At 47.4% G+C, this 14,015-nt stretch overlaps 1 protein-coding gene and 1 long non-coding RNA gene across 12 annotated transcripts in view; one reads left to right on the top strand and one right to left on the bottom strand.

Moving 5' to 3' along the window:
• LOC108176496 (uncharacterized) overlaps positions 1-12,784 on the bottom strand; it is an 86,124-nt gene extending 73,340 nt beyond the window's left edge. Inside the window, exon 1 of the long non-coding RNA XR_007919030.2 lies at positions 12,383-12,784. This is a non-coding gene — a long non-coding RNA (uncharacterized lncRNA). The remainder of the gene's footprint in view (positions 1-12,382) is intronic.
• The window catches only part of SPIDR (scaffold protein involved in DNA repair), a 469,038-nt gene that overhangs the window by 440,838 nt on the left and 14,185 nt on the right, over positions 1-14,015 (top strand). For 10 of the 11 annotated variants that reach the window (XM_008255503.4, XM_070076568.1, XM_070076570.1 and 7 more), the window contains 4 exons: positions 6,184-6,277; positions 7,280-7,394; positions 7,813-7,866; positions 13,264-13,656. In XM_008255503.4, the coding sequence (XP_008253725.1) occupies positions 6,184-6,277; positions 7,280-7,394; positions 7,813-7,866; positions 13,264-13,428 (428 nt within the window). In that variant the 3' untranslated portion in view covers positions 13,429-13,656. Of the gene's footprint in view, positions 1-6,183; positions 6,278-7,279; positions 7,395-7,812; positions 7,867-13,263; positions 13,657-14,015 lie in introns of those variants that run through there. The other variant, XM_051844476.2, reaches the window with a different exon arrangement.

Genomic DNA, 14,015 nt, shown 5'->3' on the forward strand with positions numbered 1-14,015 from the left:
TGTCTTTTTTCCAAGGTTTGTTAGTGCAGGCATAAACTGGTAGGTACACATACTTGCTTCCCTTCCACAGTAAAGGCTTATCAGTTGTCCGTTGTTCATTCATCTCTCCTCCCACTTTTCCAAAAAGCAATGAGTGCAGAAAAAAGATTAGTTTTGTTCTATGTCAAACACTTCTGAGGTGTTATTAGCAGAGAAGGAGAACAATATTTCTAAACATCAGAGCAAACAGGCTCAGGTTGGCTCCTGTACTTCCCTTGTATTAAGATGAGATGTTACTAGCCAGTGCCATGGCTCACTTGGCTAATCCTCCGCCTACAGCGCTGGCACCCCAAGTTCTAGTCCCGGTTGGGGAGCCGGATTCTGTCCAGGTTGTTCCTCTTCCAGGCCAGCTCTCTATTGTGGCCCAGGAAGGCAGTGGAGGATGGCCCAGGTGCTTGGGCCCTGCACCCGCATGGGAGACCAGGAGGAAGCACCTGGCTCCTGGCTTCGGATCAGCGCAGCGCGCCAGCCATGGCATGCCGGCCGTAGCAGCCATTTGGGGGGTGACCCAGTGGAAAAGGAAGACCTTTCTCGCTGTCTCTCTCTCTCTCTCTCTCACTGTCAAAAAAAAAAAGATGAGATGTTACATATTGGTGAGATCACCAATTCTAAGCCAGTTCAGTTAAGTCCTTTTTTTATTTGCTTAATAAGTAAGCTTACACTGTTTCAGTTACCTGCTGTGTCTGAATTTGAAGTAGCTACCACCTCTTCCTCTTGATTGGCATTACTGTGGTGTATCTCTCTCCATCCTTCTGCCTTTAACCTATCCATGCCTTTACATTTAATTTACCATTTATAGACAGTACATAAGTAGAACTAGTTCTTATTTTTTGTCCACTTCATACAGTGCCTCTTAATTTCTGTATTGAGACCATTTACATTTAAAGTGATTATTGATGTAATTGAATCAATATACTTATAACTTGTCTATTTGTAATCCAGTGCTTCTGTTTTGTTTTCTACTCTTTCTACCTTTTTTCATTTTATTTTAAAGATTTTATTTATGCCTTTGAGAGGCAGAGTTACAGAGACAGAGGGGGAGAGAGAGAGAGAGCTTCCATCTGCTGGCTTACTCCCCAAATAGCCACAACAGCCAGGGCTGGGCCAGGCTGAAGCCAGGAGATTCATCCATTTCTCCCAAGTGGGTGGCAGGGACCAAATCACTTGGGCCATCTTCCACTGCTTTCCCAAGCACATTAGTGCAGAGTTGGATCAAAAGTGGTGCAGCCAGGACTTGAACCAGTGGCCATATGGGATGCCAGCATTGCAGGCAGCAGCTTAACATGCTAGCCACAATGCCAGCCCCAGCCTCTTCTTGTTTTAATTGGTATCTACATGATGGCTTTCTTTTCTTCTCTCAGCATATCAATTACATTTTAAAATTATTCTAGTGGATGCCCTAGTTCACTGTCAAATAACACTGTCCTTCACACATGATGCATGTTCCTTATAACACTACTGACATTCATTTTATTTGACCACAAGGTAGAAGTATAACAATAATATTATAATTTGGACAAACTGTTATCTTTGGATCTCCTCAGAATAAGGAATGTAGGAGCCAGCAACACTAGCATCCCTTGCTTCTGCCTGGCCCAGCCCCAGCTGTTGCAGTGATTTGGGGAGTGACCCAGAAATGGAATATTCCTTCTCTCTCTCTCTCTCTCTCTCTCTCTCTCTTTCCCTCTCTCTCATATGTGTGTGTAACTCTACCTTTCAAATAAAAAAATACATAAATTTAAAAAAAAAATAAGCAATGTGAGCCAGCACTGTGGTATAGTGGATAAAAGCAGCCTGCATTGCCTGCATCCCATATCAGTGCGGGTTTGAGCCCTGTTTGCTCTACTTCTGATCCACCTCCCTGCTAATGTGCCTGGGAAAGCAGCAGAAGATGGCCAAGTACTTGGGCCTCTGCACCCACATGGGAGACCTGGAAGAAGCTTCTGACTCCTGGCTGCAGATTGGCCTTGCTCCTGCTATTGCAGCCATTTGGTGAATGAGCCAGCAGATGGAACATTGTGCACACACTCTCTCTCGCTCACTCTCTCTCTCTCGACTCTGCCTTTCAAATAAATAAATCTTTTTTTAAAAATAAGCAATGTGAAATACTTTATTTTACCAGAATTTACCCCTTCTCTAATGTTCCTGCTCTCCTTATATAGATCCCAGGGTTTGAAGTAGCATTCTCCTGCCATCTTGCATTTTCCTGTAGCATTCCCTGAGGGTCTGCTCTGCTTCCAGGCCTCTCTGAAGCTGCCCTGCAGGCCTGTGGGTAGGTGAGCAGATTGTGTAAACAGAGAATTATCCCAGAGCAGGACTCTGTGTGTCCTTAGATGCCTGACAAGAACCAGTCAGCTGGGCACTAGGAGTAGACAAAGCCCCAGCTGCAAAACAGCAAGGATGAGTAGAGGCTCCCCGACAGGAATGCCCGCAGTGGGGCAGCCGCTGGGCACAGACCTGCCCCACCATGCTGCCTTCACACGCGTACCAGCCAGCCGCCCATCCACGCAGTGGGATCTGCGATGCTTTCTGACTTCAGCATCCCATATCAGTGCGTGCCCTCTCCGTGGCCTCAGCATAGCTTCAAGAGAGCTCGCTCATCCCTGAGGAAGTTGGTACTGGGCATCGGGCACTGTCCGCTCAAGTGGCTGAGTATTGATCATTTTCTCTGAGCAGGGCTTGAAAGGACCCTGTCAGAATTCCCGGCACTGCGCATGTTTGGGCTAATCAGCCAGTGGCTCAGAGCCGGCAGTGGCCTCCCATGTGTCCATCCGTGAGTTGGTCCTGGGTCTCACTGGAGGGTTGGAAGGCACACAGTGCTCCGAGGAAAGGAATCCTCACTGAAGGGGAGCACTCACCTCTGCTCCAGCTCCTGCTCCAGCAACTGCTTTGTCAGCCCCAAAATGCTACTGAGCCCCCACTTCTTGGAGTCAGGAAATGGAGGCAGAATCGGTACACCCGCCTGGCAGACCCTGTGCTTCTGGGCCCATGCTTTCCTAAGGACTCTTGAAAGGAACCTTTTTTTTGAAAGGAACCTTTTTTTTTTTTTTTTTTTTAATTTTTTGACAGGCAGAGTGGACAGTGAGAGAGAGAGAGACAGAGAGAAAGGTCTTCCTTTGCCATTGGTTCACCCTCCAATGGCCGCTGTGGCCGGCGCGCTGCGGCTGGCACACCGCGCTGATCCAATGGCAGGAGCCAGGTGCTTCTCCTGGTCTCCCATGGGGTGCAGGGCCCAAGCACTTGGGCCATCCTCCACTGCACTCCCTAGCCACAGCAGAGAGCTGGCCTGGAACAGGGGCAACCAGGACAGAATCTGGCACCCCGACCGGGACTAGAACCTGGTGTGCCAGCGCCGCAAGGCGGAGGATTAGCCTAGTGAGCCGCAGCACCGGCCAAAAGGAACCTTTTTAAAAAGACATTTTGGTAACTGAGTGATCAGTGGTTTTAAGTGATAGATACTTCTCAAACCTGATTTCCAGGGGCCAGCGCTGTGGCGTAGGGTGTTAAGCCCCAGCCTACAGTGCCTGCATCCCATATGGGCACTGGTTAGAGTCTTGGCTGATCTGTTGTGGCCATCTGGGAGTGAACCAGCGGATGAAAGATCTCTCTCGTTTCTCCCTCTCTATAACTATTTCAGTAAATAAATAAATCTTAAAAAAACTGATTATGAGAGATTTCTGCACACAAGACAAATTGAATTGCCTTTAATAGCAACTTCCCTAAAGCCAGTGAGTATGGTGTCAGAGCCCTCTCCCCTGGCAAAAACTGTTCTTTTTCTTTCTGATTCTTGTTTAAGTAATCCTTCTTAACACTAACAATTTAGTAGCAGGCTTCCCAGCCACGCCTTGAAATTCACTTAGAGCTGCCTAGAAAGGTCAGGGTTTGTAGGTAGACCCCAGATGAATTACATTTCCTCAACTCTTTCTCTGTTCTCTAATTGGAAGGAAATTACTTAATCTCATATAAATGTAAATTGTTTTAACACCTACATATCCTAGAGTAAAAAGAAACTGTAGTTGGTAGCAGCCTACTTTTTATTAATTCTGTAGCAGTCCCTTACCAAGCACCACTGTGAGCAGCTCAGCTCCGCCCAGTGATGGGAATGGGTCCTGGCCACAGCGCAGGTGCGGTCTGATGTTTGGGGTGGCACCTCCTTGTTTCTTCCCATGGCCCTCCTGTGTATCTGCCAGCTGCGAATAGTCCACACTTCTCTGCAGCTGCAGGATAAGCCTCTATTGACTTTGCTTTGCATCCCTTTGACTTACTTTTGATTAGATTTACAAGGACAGAGTCATTAGCTGGGGCTGCCTTTTCAAAATTAGGAACTACTATTTTCATTTTTTTTAAAGTCATTCAAGCAGACATTGTATGAATGCACTTTAATAAACTAAGCCTCCTAGCTCTCATTATTCTGCTTTATCCTCTACAGATAAATTTCCTCTTCATCTTTGTTCTAGCAGGGAATAAAATGTGTGCTCCAAGAGTAGAAAGGCTATTTTTCTGGAAACTCAGGTCAATCTTAATATTTCTTCAACTATCTAATTTCAACACCTTTCACCAGTATGGTATACAATTTACCAGTAATCTAGGCCCTATATGTAATGTTTCATATCCAAGAAAATCAGGCCATCTCAATCCCCAGCAAACCCTGCATGAGCATGCCTCTGCCACCTTCCCTGCCAGATGGCCTGCCCTTCCTCACTGCCCATCCAGCCCTCTGCCCCGCCAAGGTGTGCAGGATCAGCCAAGGGTCAAGCTTGCCCCAGCTCTGGTGGGCCTGCATCCTTCCCAGCCTCAGACCCAGCCCACTCTGTTCTGTAGGAGGTCTTTGCTTATGCCCACAAAGACCCCCAGGGCATCTCTGCTGCACTTCTCAGTGGTCATGGTTCCATTTCCCAATAGAGCATTTTTCATGGTATTCTTACTATTGTCTGCTTCCCCAACCAGACTAGGATGAGAATAAAAACAGATATTCATCTTTATGTTTCTACTGCCCCCATATATCCAACACTTAATAGCATCACATGCATACATACTTGTTGGTTGAATAAATAAATCATAAATTTTGGAGTAAAAAAAGAAACTTATGTGTCCTTAATTGCAATAGCAATAAGGAAGCTAGAGAAATCATAAAAGAAGAGATTAACAAACCAGTATTTATCTTTCCATTCAAAAGAAGTGGAAAATAGCAATTCCATTATACCTAGTGCAGAAGCAAATCCTAAGGTGATGTTAATGTGCAGTGAACTATGAACTGTAGCAGTGTAAATCAGAAAGTCTTTTCAGAAAACACTTTCTTAAAGGGTTTTTCTGTTTCTCTTAATAGTCATATCCTTTCACATACTAATTCTTCCCATTGCTGCCAAAGTCATCTGAGGACGTAAATGCTAATATGGAGGATGGTTGAGGGGACCTGGACACATCAGATAAACAGAGCATCAGTGCAGTGGGTAACCCAGGCCTCACAACAGCTGTACTGCAACCGAAAAAGTAGGAGACATCAGGGGCCAGGTTGTAGAGTGATGGGTAAAGCCACCAGCTGTGAAGCCAACATCCCATATGGACGCCGGGTCATGTCCAGGCTGCTCCCCTGCCCATCCAGCTCCCTGCTAATGGCCTGGGAAAAGCAGCAGAAGATGGCCCAAGTGCTTAGGCCCCTGCATGCACATGGGAGACCCAGATGAAGCTCCTGGCTCCTGGCTTCAGCCTGGCTCAGCGCTGGCTGTTGTGGCCATCTGGATAGTGAATCAGCAGATGGAAAATAATCTCTCTCTCTCTCTCTCTCTCTCTCTCTCTGTCTCTCTCTGTAACTCAGTTTCAAATAAATACATAAATCTTTCTTAAAAATTAAAAGTAGGAGACATCAGATAAATGGTTTGGTCATCACAATTTAAATACCTGTACATTGGGAAAAGATCAAGCAAAAATGAGAGTACTTGGTTAGGTGGTGATGTTGTGGACAAATCTTGTACAATAAATAGAAATTATAAAAAGCTTAGAAACATTTATATAAACTCACAAGTGAGAAAACTACTGGAGGCCTGTCCAGGAGGCCCTTTTAGTTATCTGTGTGCTGAGGAACAGAGAGAAATCTAGGGACAGAAACCCACTCTGAGAGTCTGGCTTTTCTTTCACTTGGCCTAGGCACTGTGATCGCTGTAGACGAGGACACTGCTTTCTCATGGCCTGTATGTGACAGGTGTGGCAATGGGCGATTGGAGCAGCGACCAGAAAACAGGTAAGGGGGCAGAGGCTGGCCCAAAAGCCCCAAGGACCCAACAGGCCTGACAGCAGCCAAGCCCCAGGCTCCCATGAACTCATACCTCAGACCTTCCTGCCTCCCACTGTCTTCCCGCAAAGCTCCAAGGGGAACCCTGTGTGCCAAACTGCAGAAAAGAGGCCATGATGCCAATGTGGGTTTTCCTAACAGAGATTTCTGCTGCTTCTTGCAGCTCTCTATCTTAAAAGAGAAAACAGCTGGGTTTTGTACTAGGCCTTTTTATTATCAGTCAGAAGAAAACAGCAAAACAGGAAAATGGGAATAAGTGAAATAGACTTGTGACTGAACAGTGTGTCCTTTGCAAGTGGAGCAGACTTTTTCAGAGACCAGGGAGCAGCTACTTGAACAAACATCCCCCTGCCCAATCTTCCTGCACCTTCACCCTGGGGCCGTGTTCTGGACTGGCATCATGCATTTCATCACTTTGGAGTCAGCTCTCTGGCGGCCCAAAATGTCATTCCTTTTCTCCTTCCTAAGAAGCAAGGAGTACACGACCCGTGGTGCATTCAGGGTTGGCGGCCTTGTGAATACACAAGTCATCACTAGACTCTATAACAGATAAGAGAGCTTGGGCCCAGGTCACATGGAAGAGGGTCAGAGCTGAGATGCTGAGGCTTGGGTGGGCTTTCCCATCCTGGCAAGTGGGGAATGCTGACCCCTCTGCTTGGGCTTCCTAGAAGGTCTGCCCTGCCTCTCTACACTCCACCTGCACAAGGCTTTTTGCCCTTGGTGTCTCCCCAGCAGCCTCCAGTTGCTACTGACCAAAGCTGACCTTCATCCCTCAGAGCAGGCTGAGTCAGGGCTGCTTCCAGCCTGTCTCCAGAACTTGATTCTTAAGAGAAGACCCCCCTTTCTATATGAGCAAACATGCGTGCTTAGAAAAATGGCTGTGCACTGGCAGAGCTCTTCTGACTTGTACCTTCTGGGTTGCTTATCTTCCTTGTGCATCTTCACAAACAGAGGGGCCTTTTCTTGTGGGGACTGTTCCCGGATAGTCACTTCTCCTGTCCTCAAGATGCACCTGCAGGTCTTCCTGGACTGCCCCTCAAGACCAAAGTGCAGAGTGAAGGTCAAGGTAGGAACCGCTGCCTGGAGAAGCTGGTACCCAGAGCTTGTGTTTGTCCTGTGCACCCAAGAGCAGGAGCAGAACCTCTGCTCATTCCTGTGGCATCCTGTGGAGATGTGCGGTGTGACTCCCTGACTAGGGAGAGCTGCACACAGAGCCCTCTGGAGCCCTTAGGAGCTTCCCTGGAAAAGGGGGAGGACTCGCCCTTCATGAACACAGTCTCTCTGTGTTGTGACTTAAACATCATGTTTGACTTGAGGAGCAAGACTGAGGCTCTGAAGAGAGACAGGCAGTTCAGATTGGGCAGGTTCATTTCTGGGATGAGAGAGGCTTCAATACGAGCAGTTCCTGAACAGGGGGTGGGAGAGGAGGGTGAAGGAGGGTGCAGGGGGTGGGCCCCAAGTCCACTGGTTCCTGTCTGTTGCAGCTGTTGCAGAGCAGCATCTCATCCCTGCTGAGCTCGGCCACCTGTGAGAATGGGGTGAGTACAGGGGGTCTAGCCCGGGTGTGGCCTACACTCCACCCTGAGAGGGTAGCTCAGCCCCTGTGAAAATCCCTCTGCCATGTATTAGGGGACCTCAAAAAGTTCACAGGAGATGCAGTTGAAAGATAAGTTTATTTTAGTGCAAAAAATCTTAGAAATCCCTGCATTGCTTTTATATAATATATACTTTCCGTGAACTTTTTGAATACCACATATGTTTGATTACAACAGATCCCACTCTAACATGTATGCATTGACACTGAAATGCAGATGTATCTAAACACTGTCATTCAGCAGGCCAAGGAAAACCCCTCCTCTGTGAAAATGAGGTTACTTCCAGATCAGCCTTGAGATGGACACTGGAGTCTGTCCCCTGGCTTTGGTTGTGGTCCTGCTGGCTTTAATTAAAGTACTACTGCCGTGGTTTCACGTCAGCAGGACAAAATTGCCTAAGTCGCACTTTTTAAACATTACTGTGTATTGCAGACTCTGACTACCTGGCAGACATTACCATTGCTTCTCAGAACTGGTTTGCCTGCCCAGAGAGGAACTGTATCGAGCTAGTGAAGCACCCAGTACCCCCCTGAGAAAAGCAGCACTCCAGTGTATGTAATCTGTGGGCCAAAGACAGTTCTGTCTTGTGAGCTTTGGTCTGCTAAAGAAAACTTCTGCCCTTAGGGCCCTGCCTCCAACTGGTCAAAGCATCTGCAAGCACCCAGAATAACTGGTGGAACTGGCTAGCCCACAGGAGGGTGCTAGGTGTGTGTGGCAGCAGGGCACAGCCCCCAGTAGCAGAAAGACATGGGCCAGCCTCGTGGTCATGGTGAACAGGAGGCTGGTCACCCAAGAACTACCCTGGTCCATTGAATAGCAGTCTTTTTCTGATGGGTACCCATGGCCAAATTCCAGCTCCGATTGTAGTCGCAGTCTGGTGACTTGACCCATCATTTGTGGGTACCCCACCCCATCCCCACTGCCCTCACCAGCCCGTCTCCACTGCACCTCTGAAGGGGCTGATGGATCTACGGTTCTTTTCTTCTTTCATCTAAATCATGGCTATCAGAATGTGGATTAAACTAGAATGTGGGTAAATTCATGAGTGGCACCTTGGAGGATCCCTGGTTTCAGCTCATGGTTCTCAGCCCTGTCTTTGTGTAGACCACCCATGAGCTCTAAAGACCCTTCTGTTCCCTTTTAGGAGGAAGCCCACCTACTTTTAAAGCTCCTTGGTGCCCCTGCTTCTGCTTAGATAGGGGTCAGTACCTAGATGAGGCTGTAGGAGGGCTTAGGTCAAGTGTCCCGATTGCGGAGGCCAACAACCGTGCCCATGTTGTTCTCACCTGTGTCCTCATTCAATCTCCCCACCATCCCAGTGAGGCAGAATCCACCTTTTACCGATAGGCAGTACAGGGCTCATGGCAAAGGCTTCCCACCCAGAGAAACTCATGGTTATCCACACGGAGTGACCACCCAGCAGAACTGGTAGCCAGCTGGGATAGCAGACACCTGGAGAAATTGTGTTTAGCAGGTAACGAGACAGCAGTGCCTCTTGACCAATTCTTGTCCCCTCCTCTCAGTCTTTGGAATAAGAAAGATGAGACAAGGGTGACTGTGGAAGGCATTGGTCAGAGGTTTCCAGGAGAGGGAGTTCAAGGAAGAGCTGAAGATGGCACACTTGATTATTAGAGTACATTCTCCACAGAGGATGTTGGGGAAAAGTATTGGAAACACTCCTGCTTCAGAATATGTAACACAATGAAGCAAAATTTGCAAACTAAACCAACAACGCTTGGACACCCCACCACCGCCGCCAAAACATGCATATACCAGCTGATCTATGCTGAGAAGTGTGCAGGGCACTGCAGACTTTAGGTGATCATCCTGTCAGTCCCTGTGGGTTCCCAAGAGTGCCACCTGGTGCTTCCTTCCTCCGAGGAAGAAGGAGGCCTCCAGCAATGGACAGTGTTCAGTGACTCTGCTGATCCCCCAGCCCTCTTTAGGGGACCCAAGAGCAGAAAGCTGCAGGAGAAATTTCTCTCCTTCACTTGGTGTCCTTCTGGCTGAGGGACTTGTTCTTCCTGCACATCTAAGTGCTCAACCACAGTGTTCCTGTGGTAAGCCCTGCTTACAAAGTCAGAGCAGGTGAGCACTGCCCCTTGGGACACCCACATCCATATCAGAAGGCCTGGGTTCTAGTCCTGGCTCTGCTCCCAATTCCAGCTTCCTGCCAATACACACTGTGGGATACCTCAAGGTATCCCCAAGTCTCAGCTACACACATAGGAGACCTGGATTGAGTTCTTGGCTCTTGGCTTTGGCCTAGCCCAGACCCAGCCAGTGTAGGCATTTGGGAAGTGAACCAGCAGATGAGAGTTCTCTGACTCTCTGCCTCTTAAAAGTAAAAAGTAAATTCCTTTCTAATAAAAAGTGCCAAAGAGGGTGTGCATGTGTACATGCATGAGGACATGAATGATGATACATTTGCTGTGTGACATGAGTAGTGTGTGTGTATGTGTTTGAATATTCTGTGTACACATGCATTTGTGTGCATGTGTGTGTGTGCACATGTGTGTGTTGGGTAAGAAGCATAGTGGTGATAGCCCCAGATGTCACCTTTGTGGGTACTATGATTGTAAGACCCATGTGAGTGGAATGGGGTTAAGTTCTGAGCCTGGAGGGACACATTTGAGGAAGTTCTTGCCTTATCCGCAGTGTTACAGTAGATAACCAGCCTTTATATCTGGCCTAGAAAGGACTGAGAAGATGGGTATCAGAGGGACCTGCATGAAGATGTCAACTGCGAGTCACCCAGTCTGGATTCTTTCCATTTTCTGGGCAAGAATGCACATTTACCACAATCCAAAGAATCACACTAGGGCATTCTAGGAGAACCCTAACTCCACTCTCTGGAACAAACACAATGTTTCTGTTAAATGTAGAATGGGTGTTACATTTTATATCTTCACATTTATATCTTCACTTTAATGTAGTCAAACTACAGATGTAAAAATAGGATTGGCCTTTGTAGTATATGCAGTTTCTCAATGGTGACATCATAGGGGTAACAAATTTGGGGTTAATCTCCTTAAACCTTCAGAAAAGAAAATGTTAGAAGAACATGTAAGTTGTGCCTTTTAATAATGGAGACACATTTTTTTACATATGCAGACATTTGAATGGTACCTGTGAGTTTGCTACTTGTGGTTATTTTAACCTGGACATGTTAATTTCCCCAAATACAAAATATTTATAATTTGACATAGCAAAACTTGACACTTTCAAAAAGAAATTATTTCTTTTAATTTTCTGAAAGATTTATTATTGGTTTGAAAAGCAGAGTGTCAGAGAGAGAGGGAGAGACAGATTTTCCATTGCTGGTTCACTCCCTAAATGACCACAACAGCCGGGGCTGAGCCAGCAGGAAGCCAGGCACCTGGAACTACATCTAGGTCTCTCAAGTGGGTGGCAGGGGCCCAATACTTGGCCTATCTACTGCTGTCTTCCTAGGCACACTTGCAGGGAGCCAAACTGTAAGTATAGCAACCAGGTCTTAAACTGGCACTCACATGGGATGCCAGCGTCACAGGTGGCCACTTAACCTGCTGCACCACAATACCCCAAGAAATTATTTTTCTGAAGTCAGAATTTCATATTTTCACTCCAGAGTATCACAGAAATGCCTGGCCATCTCTTTAACACACAAAGCTAACTAAAATTGTAAAACAGAAGACCAAAGTATGCAGCTGTCCCCCCTCCATCCTCCTAGCACCACGGTGCCCACCGCATTCTATATTTCCTGATACTCTTCCCCCCAGACAGGCAGCCTCTAGGCTGCATCTTCTTCACTGCCATCTCTTCAAGGTTGGCTCATAAGGCCTCATAATAAACTCTGCAAGAGCGAATGGGTGCACGGGCCAAGAACTTGCCATGCATATCATATGTGAGCCTTAAGAAGTAGGACTCCCTGTCCAGTTCCTTCTTTTTCTGTCTTGAGCAGCAACTCTCTTGCCCCCCATTACTCACTCCATAAACCACCTGCTGACCTTAATCTTAACAGTTTTACCAAGGAAGCCAAAATTCTTCACAAAGCACATTACATAGGCTAGATATTTTTGCACCATGCCTGTCTTACATAAAAGAAAACTGAATTAGCACAGTGAGTTGGCATCAGAATGGTGCTCTCTCACAGATTGCTTATTGCTACGAAACAAACCATCCCAAAACATTGTGGCTTCCACATTTATTCAGCACACAGACCTGCAGTTCAGATAGTTCCCCTAGGACAGCTCGTCCTGCTCCACTGGGCATCAGCTGCAGTCCCCCAGGCTGCGCTTGGGGCCACCGGAGTCTCCTTGCTGAGGCGGTGGCTGGACTCCTCCCGAGAGAAGCAAGCAGAAAGCTGGCCACCTTTCCTATCTACATTTAGACTGCCACTCAGCGTCCCTTCCACTACTCTCTGTTAATGAGATGCTGGTCACTGAGGCCAAAAGGGTGAGGGCAGTGAGGTACTCACCTCTGATGGGAGGGCCACACTGGAGCCACAGACTGTGCCTGCTTTGACGTCAGAGCCTCAGTCTTCCTGGTCATGACACGTTCCTGGTAGAAGGGGTGAGCTAGCATACACATCACAGAGCTGTTGTAGACATTTGGTAGGTGCCTTGCACAGAGGAGGAGAAGGAACTGCCTGTAGAACTACTGTGCAGGTGGTATTACCCTCTAGGGCTTTCTCCTCTCAGGCGGCCACAGATGGAATTTATCCCAACGTTTTGAAGCCTTTATTTTCAGCCTGTCTCATCAGGGTAGGAACCCTGGATGCCCGGTTCCTGTGTTATGTGAAGCTTGCCCAGTTAATCACACGGACTCTAAAGAAGCAGTTTAGTGTCACTACAACACAGAAAGAGGCCAGTGTAACTCTAGAAGAAAAGGAGGGAAGTTTGGGGCAAAGTACCAGGAAATCCTTTGACCGGAAGTGTTGCTGGATTGGGGAAGTGTCCCAAAGGAAGTGGGAGACAGCTGCGAGCCACAGGCCCACCCTCTGCCCAGCTGGAGGACAGGCAGATCCTTTGCACATCTTGTCCCCCAGTTCCTTTCCTAGGCCAGGTTATTGTGACATCCCCGAAAATATCAGTCAGAAATATTCTAAGTGTTCCTTTGGTACAAACAGAATTTAGTTATCAGAATAAAGTAATTCCTTCACTTTCCCTAATAAAGGGGGCTTTTTTAGCAGCCCTTGGTCCCCTACTTCCCCCACCAGTGTTCTCACCCTTTGAGGACTAAAAGGTCGTGGACGAGGGAAAAGGCCTCTGCTCTGGCCCTCTGGTGCTCTGTGTTGCCGGGAACAGAACGTCCGGGCTAACTCTGTTTGCTTTAACCAGCATGCCTTTCTCACTGCAGAGTTATGAAGTGAAGAGTGTCCTCGGCAGGGAGGTGGGGTTGGCGAGTTGTTTTGTGCAGTCCATCACCACCCACCCGACCAGCTGCATTGGACTGGAGGAAATCAAGCTTCAGAGTGCGCGAGGCACCTCGGCAGAGCGCCCGCCCCAGCCACAGGACCTGTGAACTTTGTAGTGTGGCTGCGGGGGTGGCGGTGGGGGGTTGAAGTAGTTATCTGTTAACTATGGACCCAGCTAATGTACTTTATGATCTCAACACAAAACTTAGATTTTTCTGGGGCAAAAGTTATTAAAATGGTTTTGTAAGCTGTAAATCAAAATACCTCTCTCTACAATTTTGGTGGTTTTTTTTTTTTTATCAACTTCCAATAAATTCAGGAACATGTTGTTGAAACTGAAGGTCTTTTTGTATTTGCTTGGGCAGTAATAATGTGTAAGAAAATCCTGTTCTATTCAGTTGTAAAGTGTTTAGTATTTAACAGTTCCCCCCAAAGAATAGCTGTAAAGCAGAACCTTCCTCGCCCCTGTGATTTCGGTCTGGAGGGCTGTGACGAGTGTCCAGCAGAGGCATCTTCCAATTCAGTATTTTGGGGAAAATGCTCAGGGGAGCCATGTCAGAGGTGAGATTCCCATAAAGTGTAGCTAAGAAGCAGCGTGTTTACCACTCCTGAGCAGAGAGAGGGCTCACCCCACGGAGCTGTGTCATCACATGGGCCAAGCACAGACCTCAGAACCAGCCAGATACCCTTGGCT

Source organism: Oryctolagus cuniculus, chromosome 6 (assembly GCF_964237555.1).
Source record: "Oryctolagus cuniculus chromosome 6, mOryCun1.1, whole genome shotgun sequence".
NCBI classification, from domain to species: domain Eukaryota; kingdom Metazoa; phylum Chordata; class Mammalia; order Lagomorpha; family Leporidae; genus Oryctolagus; species Oryctolagus cuniculus.